The sequence below is a fragment of the Thalassophryne amazonica genome, chromosome 2 (genome assembly GCF_902500255.1).
Source record: "Thalassophryne amazonica chromosome 2, fThaAma1.1, whole genome shotgun sequence".
In the NCBI taxonomy this organism is placed as follows: Eukaryota; Metazoa; Chordata; class Actinopteri; order Batrachoidiformes; family Batrachoididae; genus Thalassophryne; species Thalassophryne amazonica.
This window is the reverse complement of record NC_047104.1, coordinates 22,981,639-22,997,120: the sequence shown is the minus strand read 5'-3', so window position 1 is coordinate 22,997,120 and position 15,482 is coordinate 22,981,639. Positions and strand designations below refer to the sequence as shown.

At 40.7% G+C, this 15,482-nt stretch overlaps 1 protein-coding gene across 1 annotated transcript in view; it reads right to left on the bottom strand.

Annotated features, from left to right (window-relative positions):
- LOC117503370 (mucin-5AC-like) overlaps nucleotides 1-15,482 on the bottom strand; it is a 43,311-nt gene that overhangs the window by 12,977 nt on the left and 14,852 nt on the right. Inside the window, exons 6-12 of the mRNA XM_034162588.1 lie at nucleotides 14,042-14,206; nucleotides 11,899-11,993; nucleotides 11,677-11,803; nucleotides 7,580-7,835; nucleotides 7,434-7,477; nucleotides 2,108-2,217; nucleotides 1,849-2,000 (exon numbers count right to left, since the gene is read on the bottom strand). Coding sequence (XP_034018479.1) covers nucleotides 1,849-2,000; nucleotides 2,108-2,217; nucleotides 7,434-7,477; nucleotides 7,580-7,835; nucleotides 11,677-11,803; nucleotides 11,899-11,993; nucleotides 14,042-14,206 — 949 coding nt within the window. The remainder of the gene's footprint in view (nucleotides 1-1,848; nucleotides 2,001-2,107; nucleotides 2,218-7,433; nucleotides 7,478-7,579; nucleotides 7,836-11,676; nucleotides 11,804-11,898; nucleotides 11,994-14,041; nucleotides 14,207-15,482) is intronic.

The following is a 15,482-nucleotide window of genomic DNA, read 5'->3' as shown; positions in this document are numbered from 1 at the left end:
AATAATCTATTGGTTTGTGATATTGTGACGAAAAGCGCCTCATTTTCGTCACGGCAGCACGAATTCATTCTCATTCATTCCGTGATGGCTGCACAAAATTAAAAGTGAAGCGGGTGGTCGGGTGGTTATGGGTAGGGTGGGGGGAAGGAGTAGGATTAGGTTATGATTAAGGTTAGGGTTAGTGGTAGGAGTAAGGTTAGTAATAATAAGTAAAAAAAAAAACCCATCACGAAAATTTGACTCATTTCATGACAGGAGGACGAAAAAAAAAAGGTGAGACTGGGCTGGCTGAAAGGTACATCCGGGTTTTGGAGCAACACATGCTGCCATCCAAGCAACGTCTTTTCAGGGACGACCCTGCTTATTTCAGCAAGATAATGCCAAGCCACATTCTGCACGTGTTACAACAGTGTGTCTTCGTAGTAAAAGACTGCGGGTACTAGACTGGCCTGCCTGCAGTCCAGACCTGTCACCCATTGAAAATGTGTGGCGCATTATGAAGCACAAAATACAACAACGGAAACCTCGGACTGTTGAACAGCTGAAGTTGTACATCAAGCCAGAATGGGAAAGAATTCAACCTACAAAGCTTCAACAGTTAGTGTCCTCAGTTCCCAAATGCTTATTGAGTGTTGTTAGAAGGAAAGGTGATGTAACACAGTAGTAAACATACCACTGTCCCAGCTTTTTTGAAACGTATTGCAGGATCCATTTCAAAATGAGCAAATATTTGCACAAAAACAATCAAGTTTATCAGTTTGAACATTACGTATCTTGTCTTTGTGGTGTATTCAATTCAATATAGGTTGAAGAGGATTTGCAAATCCTTGCATTCTGTTTTTATTTACATTTTACACAACGTCCCAACTTCATTGTTACTGGGGTTGTAGAAACCAGACAACAGAGGTGAGAAGTACTGTAAATAGGCATGGGCCGATAACTGGTTTCACAGTATACCTCGGTATGAAAAAGCCACAATATCAAAACCACTAAAATTTTTCATTATACCGTCCCTACGGTATGAGCAGGTTATGAGAATTTTTGACAGGCAGAGCGGAGGCAGCCACTGCCACCCTTCCCCCTGGCATGCGCCTCAGGCAGCCAATGTTAGCTAGCTCTGCATCATGGCTGAAGGAGGCAAAGCCTGCGCTGAACTTTTCCCTCCGTCTAAAAGGACCAAGTTGGCTTTTTTGTTTTATTTTCTGTGGAATAGCCCTTCAAACAAAAAACGGTGGCAACAAAGCACCGTAGCTATGGCCTGTGTTGGACTCCGAGCGATTCAAGATACCCGCAAAGGATTACATGGAAGTAGTAAACTTTATCCTGTCTTTGAAACCACTGAGAAGTACAAGCAAAACCACATTCTGCACACATTATAAAGGCATGGCTGCAGAAGTTGAGGGTACGGATACTGGACTGGCCTGTCAATGGTCCTGATCTGTCCCTAGCAAAGAATGTGTGGAGATTTTGAAATGAAAAATGTAACAATGACGACTCAGTACTGCTGCACACCTTAAAATAACACCCGAATTGCATGGAAATTGTAAAGAACGGCAATATTACAAAGTGCTAATTGGTTTCGCATCTCAACTTTTTGTTGGAACATGTTGCAGCCCTGAAATGTAGGAATGGATGCATATTGTGTAATAGTGTCTGCAGTGACATAAAAGTGAAAGTAAATGTAAGAATCATTATGCTTATTTTGTTTGTTTGTTTTGTTGTTGTTGCATTGTTTATTCAAACTTTTTCTGATTTGGGGTTGTAATTGGACCCAACTGAATGCTAAACAAAACAAAAATCTTTGTGCCAACCACAGTGTGTACAAAGTGTGTTTGGTACTATACAAACCAAGTGTTGCAGTCTACAGTCAGTCTCTGTCCAGACTGGTAAACACGTCCATTGTGCACACACGGACAGCTGGACTCTTTGATACAACCTCCTTTTCCATCTAACACCAGTCCTTCAGGGCACACGCAGCCTGGTGTACAGTCAGTGCTGACCTGCATACAGCCATAATGGAAGACAGAAGGTCATAAAAACATGCTTCATGCATTTTTGTGTTGCATATTTAGATTTTGTCATAGTCTGCATGATGTGTTGCATTTACACAAGTCATATCGTAAGAGCTGCAGCTCTTCTGGCACTCAGTCCCAGTGGCATCAGGAGGAGCATCGGTACAGTTGAAGTAAACCATGGGAGCTGTGCATGTTATTGGAGCTACAGAAAGAAAAAACAAATTATTAGAATATTAGCCGATTACTCGCCCTATGGTAAGTTTAATTCAGAGACTGAAATGAAAGCTTCATTTTCACTAACAAAGCTGCCACCTCAGACCTATCCCAGTGTCATTGACTGAACGGTTCCCCCCAAAAATCGGTCCGCCCTGCTTTTACTGCGCATGTGTCATTTAACTGCACTCCAGTCATCATCCATCTCAGCAACAGATATCTGAAGCTTTTGTACAACAATCATTTCCACATAAATTCAACATTATTTCATCATAAAAGATGGAGGAAGCGATCAGAGCGCGGCAGCGAACTGCTAGCTGATGTGTTCACTGATCTTCGGTCATTTCAAAACGTCACAGAGTTTCACCTTGTTTCTGCTTAAAACGGCCTCGTTTCTGCTTTAAACTGACTTTAGAATGATTTAAGAGGTTTTACCTTGTCATCTGATGGTTAATAATCCCATTAATCCATTTGATGGGTTTGGGTGAAGAGACTCTGTCTTAGATGAGCTGCTGAGGTCCGAAATGATGCATGCGCAGTGAAGGCAGGGCGGACCAGTTTATAGGGGTGGCCCTTTCGGTCTGTGACGCCAGATTCCAGAGAACTGGTAGAGTATGACTAAAACTGCCTCAAGAAGAGACAGCTGCTATAACTGCTACTATGCTACTACTACTACTACTACTACTACTACTACTGTAGTTGCAAAATTAAGAGGTAAAACGTTCAAAGGAAAAAGAAGATAATAGAAGTATGGCACGCCATGCCTTCCCAAGGCACAGACACCTTGGTTTAACAGTTATTTGCGTGACCTTAGGCAGAAGGTTAGAGAGTTGGAACAGAAATGGCGTAGTTCCAAACTAGAGGTGTTCCACCTTGCGTGGCGTGAAGCTATTTTAGATTATAAGCATGCTTTATTGGCTGTGAAGCAGGCCTATTACTCTGAATTAGAATAGAATAGAATGTATTATCATTGTACATGACACCAGAAAAAATACTGTGCATGACAATGAAATTAAAAACAATCTCTTAAAAGCACATTTAAAATAAATAAATAGAATAATAAATAACCCTAAAAATTCTACATGAAACCTAGTTAAAACACTCAATCACAATCATAAAATGGCAGGTCCAGCAGCATTTAGTGCACAAATAGCTCTTCCCACAAAGCTATTTTTAAGTCTGTTTGTTCTGGCCTTAAGTGCCCTGTATCGTCTGCCTGATGGCAATAATTCAAACAAATAGTGTCCAGGATGGGAGGGGTCTCTGATTATAGTCCTTGCCTTCCTGAGACAACAGCTTGTATACAGTTCCTCTAATGAAGGCAAGAGACAACCAGTGATCTTCTGGGCTGTGGTGACGACCCTCTGGAGAGCTTTCCTGTCTGTGACTGTGCAGCTGGAAAACCACACACACAGACAGTAGGTCAAAATGCTCTCTATGGAGCAGCGATAGAAGGGCACCAGCAGTCTCTGTGGCAGATGGTTATTCCTGAGAACCCTCAGGAAATAGAGTCTCTGCTGTGCCTTCTTGAAGGTAGCCATAGTATTTGTGCTCCAAGTCAGGTCATCTCTCAAATACACGCCCAGAAAACAAAATTCAGAGACCCACTCCACACAGTCCCCATCGATGACCAGTGGCTGGATGACTGTTTTCCTCCTTGTATAGTCCACCACCATCTCCTTTGTCTTTGAGGTGTTGAGGATCAAATTGTTCTCCCTACACAAGACCGACGACCGCTGCACCTCCTCTCTATAGGCGGACTCATCCTCACCAGAAATGAGCCGGTGCTGAGGCTAATGGCTGAAGAGATGTGAGGGCCAACTCTCACCCTCTGAGAGCGGTCTGTGAGGAAGTCCAAGATCCACCGGCAAATGGAGTGGGACACCCCCAGGTCCAACAACTTAATCACCAGCCTGCTTGGAAGAATGGTATTAAATGCTGAGCTAAAGTCCACAAAGAGCAGCCTCACATAGCTCCCCTGCTGCTCCAGATGGGACAGAGCAGCATTGATAAACAAAAACAAGCGTAACTTGAAGTTTTTATTTGATACAGTGGCATTTCTTATTCGTGGACAGCCACCTGTTGGTCGTTCTCCCTTTTCAGCACAGGACTTTCTGGACTATTTTGAAAAGAAAATAGAAGATATTAGGTTGAGCACATCTCAGCATACTTTGGTCCAGTCATTGTATCCAGCTATTGAGGTGGGGGCTACCACTGAGGTGCTACCTAGATTCATGGAATTTAATAGTATTTCACTAGGTGTGCTGACAAAACTCGTGATGTCTACAAAAAGCACAACTTGTTTATTTGATCCTATACCAACAAAATTGTTTAAGGATCTTTGGCCCATTCTTGGGCCGACTGTGCTGGAAATTGTTAACCTTTCACTAAACTCTGGATCTGTTCCAAATTGTTTTAAATCTGCAGTGGTTAAACCGGTACTCAAGAAATCTAATCTTGATCCTGGTGTATTGAAAAATTATAGGCCGAAATCGAATTTATCGTTCTGCTCTAAAATTCTGGAAAAGGTGGTTTCACGGCAGCTTGTGGACTATCTTACTGAGAATGGTCTTTTTGAGCCACTGCAGTCTGATTTTAGAAAACATCACTCCACAGAAACAGCACTTATTAAAGTAGTTAATGATCTTCTGCGAGGAATGGACTCGGATACTACTACAGTATTGGTGTTGCTGGATCTCAGTGCTGCGTTTGACACCGTTGATCATCATATTCTACTTGATATGCTAGAAAACTATTTTGGGATTACTGGAACTGCTCTTGCGTGGTTGACGTCTTATCTGTCTGGTCATTCCCACTGTGTTTTGTGCAATGACACTACCTCTGATTTTAGGGGCACGGAGTTTGGGGTTCCGCATTGATCTGTTCTGGGCCCCCTGCTTTTTTTCCCTGTATATGACACCCCTTGGGAACATTTTGCAGCATTTTGGGGTTACTTTTCATTGCTATGCTGATGACACTCAGTTGTATATGCTGATAGCTGCTGGAAATCCTGTCCATATAAAATCTTTAAAGGACTGTCTCGCAACAGTGAGAAGTTGGATGTCTAGCAACTTTCTACTTTTGAACTCTGATAAGACTGAAATGATGGTTCTTGATCCAGCAAGACATCGGCATCAATTTGATCAGCTAGCGCTTAGCCTAGGTTCATGTGTTATACATCATACTGACAAAGTGAGGAACCTTGGGGTAATTTTTGATCCTACGTTGTCCTTTACGAGGACTGCTTTCTTCCATCTAAGAAATATAGCAAAGATTCGTCCCATCTTGTCTGTGGCTGATGCTGAGACTCTGATTCATGCTTTTGTTTCTTCTAGATTGGACTACTGTAATGCTTTGTTTTCTGGTTTACCACAGTCCAGCATCAGGGGTCTTCAACTGGTTCAAAATGCTGCTGCCAGACTTCTGACATGAAGCAGAACCATGACCATATTATGCCGGTTCTGGCATCCCTTCACTGGCTTCTGGTCTCTCTGAGATCAGATTTTAAAGTATTACTATTGGCCTATTTGTTCACGGACTGGCACCCCCCTATCTGGCCGGCCTGGTTGAGTCCTATGTGCTGGCTAGGGCTCTGCGTTCACAGGGTGCAGGACTATTGTGTGTCCCAAGGGTGAAGAAAAAGTCAGCGGGTTACAGAGCTTTCTATCATCGCGCCCCAGCTCTGTGGAATCACAGTCGGACTCTGTGGAGACTTTTAAAGCCAGGCTGAAGACACACTTGTTCTCCCTGTTTTATCATTAGTATTTTATATGATTGTGTGTCTTTTTTTATTCCTTTTATTTATTTTACTTATTTTACTTAATTATGTTTAATTTTTTTATTGTGTTTTAATCTTATTTCATTTTATTCCGCCTTTAAATGATGTTTGTGAAGCGCCTTGAGGCGATTAGTCGTGATTTGACGCTATATAAATTAATAAATTATTATTATAAATGATAACTTATTATTATTATGAAGCCTTTAACAGATTTACAGATGAAGACCCAGAACAAAAGTTTCTCTTCCCTTAACTACTACATCTATCTATCTAGCTATCTATCGATAATTCAATCATGCAGCTGCAATGACTTCTCTTCACCGTTTACACGCCGTTTTGGATAATCAGGACGCTTTATGTGGAATATTTTCTTCAGAATTTAATGAATTCCACTGAAACTAACAGGTAACAATTTATATTTACTACGTGTCTTTTATTCTGCCAATCAGTGCATTAATGGATGTATTTCGGTTGTTTAAGCCGCAGGGTTTAAAGTGTGTGAAAAAGCAGCAGCTTTTAGTTCGTAAATGACGGTGTATATAATACCGAGATAAACTGTGACTTCTAATACTGTGTTTTACTGCTTTTGAAAAATGATGACAGTGTTTAGGGTTTTATTTTTTTATTCACTCATTTTTCGTGCATTCTTTTTGTGTTTGTGATCCTTGAGTTTACCCAGAAGCCCCTGCGGCACTTAAAGTGAAACTGGTTTATCAGAAGCCGACAGTGTAATCTGATGTGGCCGCGTCCAAATAAAAGTTATCGGTTATCTGTAATAAAGATAAATTTCTTAGCAGTTTATTGGTTTAGCGTCATAAAAGATAACTTTTCAGTTATCGGATTAATGGTTATCGAAGCTAACTTTTTGGTTAGCTGTGCCCACCGCTGTATGTGTGTGTTTATGTGTGTCAAGGTAGAAACTGCGATTTTACCAGATCACAGTTTGTACCAGTAGAGATTGCGATGTCAAAGTAGTTCTCAGAGGAACTTGTTGCTAAAGTTACATTATTGAGTTTGAAAACCAATTTTTTTGAAAATGCTCCATTTCACATACTTGAAATACACATTGTTTGATGATACAGAACTACAACACTATTTTAATTGCTGAATATAGAAAAATATGACTATGATTTCCCAATTGATATTTTATTACATTTCTGATCAATGCTTACTTTTTTCAAGTATAGTTGATCTCTGTTGTTGCAGTCTCTACTGGTAGAAACTCCGATCCAAATGTTGTCCAAGTAGTACTTAGAGTAAGTAAAGGCAAAATGGAGTTTCTTCTGGTAGAGACTCCGATCACAATCTCTACTGGTAGAATCGCAGTTTCTTCCAGATCGCAGTTTCTATCTTGACATATGTATGTATATACGTATATATATATATAAATAAATGACTGTATTTCCACTTGAGGTGCCATAACCAACCATTTGCTTCTCCTGTGCAGCTGAGGGCGCCGTGTCTGCAGATACTGTAGGAACATGTGAGAGAGTGAGTTAACAACATCAGAAGGCCACATGGTTAAACATGGTATTCATCCCTGTCCCGTCTTATCATCACAGCCTGTATTTACCATGTTTGGCCGTTTTTGGTGATAGACTCTCCAGCTGGAATGACCGTCTGTTTGTCAAAGCAGGGACATTTTCCTTTGCTCACACACTGGCCTTTGTCGTTCATGTAGGTTCTTTCGGCACAGCCGCAGCCGTCGACAGGGGTGAAGGAGATCTTGCAGGAGTGATCAGTCTGGCTGAGGGAGCGGCATGTACGATGGCAGGAGCTCATGCTGTAGTCATATGTGGTGTGGCCTGGACACGTATTGCTGTATTTGCCTGAGGTGTGGAGAGAGGGGGACAGTACTTGACAATTTAATATCTGGTGAATCACATTGTACTTAAATTCCTGAATACAAGTCGTATCTGACAACCCAGAACACAAACCCAGGAGGTCTGTATCCATCAGAACCCAAATTTACACAGACACAAATAAAGTAGTCCTTACAGAGTTACTTGCAGGAACTTTTGCAGACCATCTCATCCACTGACTCCATTAACCTTCATCAATACACTTGTTTATCTGTCCACTAGGAGTCCATGTGGACCCCACCAGAACATATTATTTTTAAATACTATTAACATGTTTTTTATTTATGCCATTCTTGCAGGTATCTGTAATATTACTAGAAGGGTCACTTTACAACTATTTTGAAAATAATAATAATAATAATAATAATAAAATAATGTTAATAATATCCTTTGCTAAGGGATATCCGGTCCCTGTACAACCGCAGCAGGAGCTTGGTTCGCATTGCCGGTAGTAAGTCAAACCTGTTTCCAGTGCACGTTGGCCTCCACCAGGGCTGCCCTTTGTCATCAGTTCTGTTCATTATTTTTATGGACAGAATTTCTAGGCACAGCCAGGGTGTAGAGGGGGTTTGGTTTGGGAACCACAGAATCTCATCTCTGCTGTTTGCGGACGATGTGGTTCTGTTGGCTTCATCAAATCAGGACCTGCAGCGTGCACTGGGGTGGTTTGCAGCTGAGTGTGAAGCATCCGGGATGAAAATAAGCACCTCCAAACCGAGGCCATGGTTCTCGACCGGAAAAAGGTGCTTTGCCCTCTTCAGGTCAGTGGAGTGTCCTTGCCTCAAGTGGAGGAGTTTAAGTATCTCGGGGTCTTGTTCACGAGTGAGGGATGGATGGAGTGTGAGATCGATAGATGGATCGGTGCAGCATCTGCAGTGATGCGGTCGCTGTATCGGACCGTCGTGGTGAAGAGAGAGCTGAGTAGGGGGGCAAAGCTCTTGATTTACCAATCGATCTACATTCCGATCCCCACCTATGGTCATGAGATTTGGCTCATGATCGAAAGAACGAGATTGCGAGTACAAGCGGCCGAGATGAGTTTCCTCTGCAGTCGAGCCGCTGCTCCTCCACGTCGAAAGGAGTCAGTTGAGGTGGCTCGGGCATCTTTTCCGGATGCCCCCTGGACGCCTCGCTGGAGAGGTGTTCCGGGCACATCCCATTGGGAGGAGGCCCCGGGGAAGACCCAGGACACGCTGGAGGGACTACATCTCTCGGCTGGCTTGGGAACACCTTGGGGTTCCCCCGGAGGAGCTGGGGGAGGTGTGTGTGGATCGGGAGGTCTGGGCAGCTTTGCTTGAGCTGCTGCCCCCGCGACCCGACTCCGGATAAAGCGGAAGAGAATGGATGGATGGATGGATGGATGTTAATAATAATAATAACTTTTGACAATCTGACTGATAAACCCCATCACATTCCAAAAATTCAATACTCCTACTCCCTGTAGTTGCTTGGATGCAAATATCCTGAATTAAAAACTGCTCTGACAGTGCAGTAGTTATGAAAAATTGAGAAATTGTCCAAATTTTGCTGCAGAGTTCAACCAGATACCATTATATCAAACTGGGGTCCAAGCGGGCGCCATAAGAAGAATTATTATGGAGCCCACAGCATTTAATCAAACTCTGCTTGCTTTGTTAATCACAAGGAAAAATGCTAATGTCTACATGTGTAGAAACTGAGATATAATAAGTTGTCTTATGTAGTATATCTTTATTTGACATTTAAAAAAAAGTCTTGATTTTTGTGTACTTTTCCAACCTGACCAGGCAGCGTTGTTGACCTTAACAAAACCATAACTTCAGGGTACCAGTTAAGCTTAATTGCCAGACAGTACACCACTAGAAGGGTCAACAAGAGAGTGTGTCAAATACTATTTGCTGCACTAAAACTTTAAAAGAGGTCTATTTTAGAAAGATTTCTAACTTGATAAAAACAGGAATGGATTGTGACATTCTGCAGAAAGAATGATTGCCAAACCAAACATCAAGATTTCTTTCAACAAACGCTTTCAGCAATTCATGATTACTCAGGCGCAGGCGTGTATTTTAACAAATAATAATTAAAAAACTCATTACATGTAAGCTCACTCACTGACTCAATGAATCCATTATTCCTATCCAGCGCCAAGCACCTGGCGGGTGTTGGACGATGCCAATATCTTTGCAGGTGAATGAAGGTCCAAGTCTTTAGGATCCTGGTGTTGCCTGTCTGGTGCTGACACTACAATGATGCTAACTGGACAGCGGGCCATGGGAGTGTTATGGCTTCATTTCAAAAGTAGCGTAGTCCCCTGATTGGTTTTACATACTAACATTATTAATTGATCATATGGTTGATAATTAAGAAAAAACAGCATTGTTCTCCCAAATCCCCTGTCCCATGAGTGAGATAATCTGCTAAATAATAAAATACCATTTCAACAAGAATTCTTTTAAAAGGGAAAGAGCAGTGTATGCTACAAATACATTCTGATATTAATTGTGGACTTGGGGCATCTCCTGACAAACTAAAGTGTGCTGTCCAGTGGTTCTTTCAATTTTATAACGTGTACTTGATGTATATTACTTCAAAATACTGGGTATTGCATGTAATCAATTGTAAAAATACTTCTTTGTTGTTGTTCACAAACAAATTATTGGATATTTAGATTTTTGTACATTAAACTGGAGTATTTCTTACACACACCAAATGTGTGATTGCCTAAAGACTAAGTTAATTTCACATAGTTACTACAGATGCTCAAAAACCTGTACACAAACACATTTCCAATGGACCAAGGAAATATGAAATATGCTTGGTGAAAACATTTTTAACATTTTTAGTAATATCCAGAGTTTTTCTGTTTTTCAGTTCCAGGATGATGTCACTATGATTTTATTTGCTTCTTGCCCTTCAAGAAGCCAATCAAGATACCAGTTCCATAAGATCAATAAAAAATTCAAGCCTAAGTTTACGAATGTTACGGATGGGCGGGATTTCAATTAATATTATTCTAAATTGGACTTTTCATTAATGGGCCTTTATTCATTTGTATCAGACAGTTGACAGAATAATTCTCATGTTCACAAGCTTTTACTCCTGAAAGTATGCAGAACTGTGATAGCATTTCACAAGAAATGTTGTCTAAAAATATATTCCATGTGCAACAATCTGCTATCCACTCATAATTATTAAAGCTGAGGGTGCACACAAAACTAATTGATGTTCAGTATGTCCAAAATGGAACATGTGGACATGGTTCATGCTGTGACACCTTTCAGCTGAACATCATGCAATCTTGTAATCTGTGGGATCTTGTCACGTGGAAAGTAACTGCTGTTTGCCACACACCACATCTGAAACTGTGATTCAAGACGTTGCACTCTAGGAAATTGTTGGAAGTAGGATTTTTATTTGTTTGGCAACTGTTCTGTAATATTTTGTTTAGAAATTATGCTAAATGAATCCTGGCTATTTAATGTTTTGCAGCGTGCTCTGCATTGCATAGAACTCCAGCTAAAATACAAACATGTTTCACATGAAGTTTTTGCTGGATATCTGCTGGACAGATAAGGCAGCACTCACGCAGTTCCGATACTAACGTTAGTTTCTGTTACAATGTTCTTACTCGGTTTGTTAAAGTGAGTCAGCGCAGAGACTCACATTTATTCATAGCTTTATGAGGTACTGTATGATTTCCAAGTGGTAAGTTGTAAATTCCTAGGTGAATGCAGTGTGAACTTAGGATGTTGTGCACTTTCGAAGGTGCTATACCTTTTAGTAAATAAAAAACACAATGGATTTGGGGCTGACTGTGGGTTCTACTCACCACAGATGGTTTCTCTCCAGTTCTTGAGGTGGATCCCTGCAGCTGAACAGGCAAAGACGTAGGCAGAGACTGCACCGCACATGCACGGCTCACTTATATCACAGTTACAGCTGTCATACATGCAGTTCTATGTGCAGGCAGAGTGACAAAGATGACATTATTAAGAACTTATTAGTTGTGTTTGCAGAGTTTTGTTGGCTTGCTTGTGGATTGTGGACTTACGGCTTTGTATACGTCTGGGCTAATAACATGGTGGCACGGAGCAAACACTCCCTTAGGATCTGTTATTTTGGAGCACCAGAATGAAGCGTACTTCTCTGAGAAAAAGAAGCATATAGAAACAGAAAATCATACAGCCGTAATACACAGTAAATATTTTCATTCACCCAATTACAAAAAAAGAAAAAAGAAAAAAAAATGATGAAAGACTTTGTGAAGGTATTGAATGCACCAAGACTGCAGTCAGGTCAAGATAAACCATACATATGCAAAATTACAAAACATGCATACACTCCCACTCAAAACTTTGGAATCACTGCTTGGCAATTAAAAACACGAGTTCCAATAAAACTCTCATATGTCATTGTGGTTCTGCTTTCGGCTTCGGGTTGATGTTTATTTTCTTGGTGTTTTCATCTTCTTTTGTGTTCCCTGTCTGTTTCTCCCTGTGTGTGTTTGGTTCTGTGACTCTCCTCTCTCCTGCTTTCTGATAAAGCCACTCCAATAAGGAAAAAGTTACAATTCCTTAAATTGGCGCTTGAGGCTGGTTCCAAAATTGAGCAGATTCCTGTAGAAGCCCATGTTAATATGTCCACGTTGAGAGGAGAATTTAACCTGTTTGGGCCATGACAACAGTACCAGGTGTGAATTATTTTGTTTAATAACTATCTGAAATTGATGAATGCGCCTCTGCATGTGATATTTAGTCAAAACTATATCAATAAGAAGTTGGTCTGACTGAAATTTAGGTGAAGGTACAAATATTTAGGAACCATCATTGACAGCAAATTATCCTTTGAGAGCAACACAGATGCTGTCTGCAGAAAGGCACAACAGAGACTTTTCTTTTTGAGGAAGATGAAATCATTCAGCGTGGGCGGGACTCTGATGACTTTGTTTTATCAGTGTTTTATTGACATTTTGTATGGTGGTGTGGTACGGTGGTAAATGTGTCAAATGTGTCATAAAGCTGGTAAATGTGTCATCTAAAGTGGTTGGGGTACCGCTACCACAACTACAACATATTTATGATAAAAGGGTCAGAGGAAAGAAACCAGATTTTGAACTGCCCTGAGCACCCATTCTTTGGGGAGTTTAATTTGCTCCCCTCTGGCTGCCGTTTTAGGCTTCCTAAGCTGAGGACTAGTCGTGCCAGGGATTTTTTTATTCCTGTGGCCATTAGAAATTTGAATGCATTGAACTGACTTTTTAAATTTTTTTACAGGACTTTTAACTATTGTAGTATTGTTTTTTCTGTCCATGTTTATGATGACAGTTTTTAGTTGTGTATTGTTCATTGGCTTTTGTCATTGTTTTTTGGGGGAAGGAGTGTTTTTATTGTTGCGTGCCTTATGTTGTGTGTACAGTTGCTGTGGGTGTCTGATGGTGCTCTGTTGCACGTGTTTTGGACATCCTGCTGCACTCTAAATTTTCTTTTTATGGATAAATAAAGTGAAACTTGAACTTAAAGAAAGACAATAATATACTAATATATGTGTTTAGTAATTTATTATATTGTCATGATAAGCAATTAAAAAGAAACACATTTACATTTAAAATCAATCTTTCAATTATACATTTTGAAATGCAAATGGAATTGTATTGTAACTGGCAAGTAAACAACTCATTTACAGACTCAACAATGGCAAATGCACAAAAATAACCTTGGCTGTAGGGGCGTTGTCATTGTTATCATTTGCAGTTGTTTAATTATTAAGACCCTATTGTCTTATGCACAATTTGTACATGTTCAAAAAAGCCCAGCTATGAATCAGTCGAGTGATCATGAACAAAATTTACATTTTGGCGTCTGCAGCAGGGTGTGCGTGTATGTGTACATGAGAGCAGACGTTAGCTTTGAGTTCACGGAAGCTAGCATGCATGCTGACTTCTGCGAAATGTCTTGTAAATCAGTGTTATCAGGTTACAAAAACAGTGTTTTCTGTTTCAGAATGGTTTATTTTTTGGTAGCTTCTACATAACGTATGACAAAGAGGTTATATTTACATACAAACAAAACAAGTTTGGAACTAACCCAGTCACAAATGCCACCTGCAACATTTCCATATCCTCATCTCAGGGATTACGTTTATTTTGACTGAGCCTCTTAAAACAAAAAGTAATACTGAGATGTGTACTGCCGTACCTTTGCTGACGCCCTGACTACACGGGTTCCTAAGCTGGCTCTTGATGTCAGGGCAGCTGGCACTGGCTTTCCATGAATTGGCAAAAATATAAGAAGTTCCCTCCACCAGGCCACTCATCACTTTGAAGTCATCTGCCATTAAGTTGTTGAAGTTCCCACACAAACCTGTTGAGTGCAGCATATGGACACTAAACAACTTCAACAAGAAGCTTCAGAAATCAAGTAAGTTCAACTGTCAATCAAGTATCAACTCTATCTATACTGAAACATTTTTGCAGACATTTCTGTAATTTATGTTTGTATCATGGCCCAATCAATCAATCAATCAATCAATTTTTTTTTATATAGCGCCAAATCACAACAAACAGTTGCCCCAAGGCGCTTTATATTGTAAGGCAAGGCCATACAATAATTATGTAAAACCCCAACGGTCAAAACGACCCCCTGTGAGCAAGCACTTGGCTACAGTGGGAAGGAAAAACTCCCTTTTAACAGGAAGAAACCTCCAGCAGAACCAGGCTCAGGGAGGGGCAGTCTTCTGCTGGGACTGGTTGGGGCTGAGGGAGAGAACCAGGAAAAGACATGCTGTGGAGGGGAGCAGAGATCGATCACTAATGATTAAATGCAGAGTGGTGCATACAGAGCAAAAAGAGAAAGAAACAGTGCATCATGGGAACCCCCCAGCAGTCTACGTCTATAGCAGCATAACTAAGGGATGGTTCAGGGTCACCTGATACAGCCCTAACTATAAGCTTTAGCAAAAAGGAAAGTTTTAAGCCTAATCTTAAAAGTAGAGAGGGTGTCTGTCTCCCTGATCTGAATTGGGAGCTGGTTCCACAGGAGAGGAGCCTGAAAGCTGAAGGCTCTGCCTCCCATTCTACTCTTACAAACCCTAGGAACTACAAGTAAGCCTGCAGTCTGAGAGAGACGCGCTCTATTGGGGTGATATGGTACTACGACGGCCCTAAGATAAGATGGGACCTGATTATTCAAAACCTTATAAGTAAGAAGAAGAATTTTAAATTCTATTCTAGAATTAACAGGAAGCCAATGAAGAGAGGCCAATATGGGTGAGATATGCTCTCTCCTAGTCCCCGTTAGTACTCTAGCTGCAGCATTTTGAATTAACTGAAGGCTTTTTAGGGAACTTTTAGGACAACCTGATAATAATGAATTACAATAGTCCAGCCTAGAGGAAATAAATGCATGAATTAGTTTTTCAGCATCACTCTGAGACAAGACTTTTCTAATTTTAGAGATATTGCGTAAATGCAAAAAAGCAGTCCTACATATTTGTTTAATATGCGCTTTGAATGACATATCCTGATCAAAAATGACTCCAAGATTTCTCACAGTATTACTAGAGGTCAGGGTAATGCCATCCAGAGTAAGGATCTGGTTAGACACCATGTTTCTAAGATTTGTGGGGCCAAGTACAATA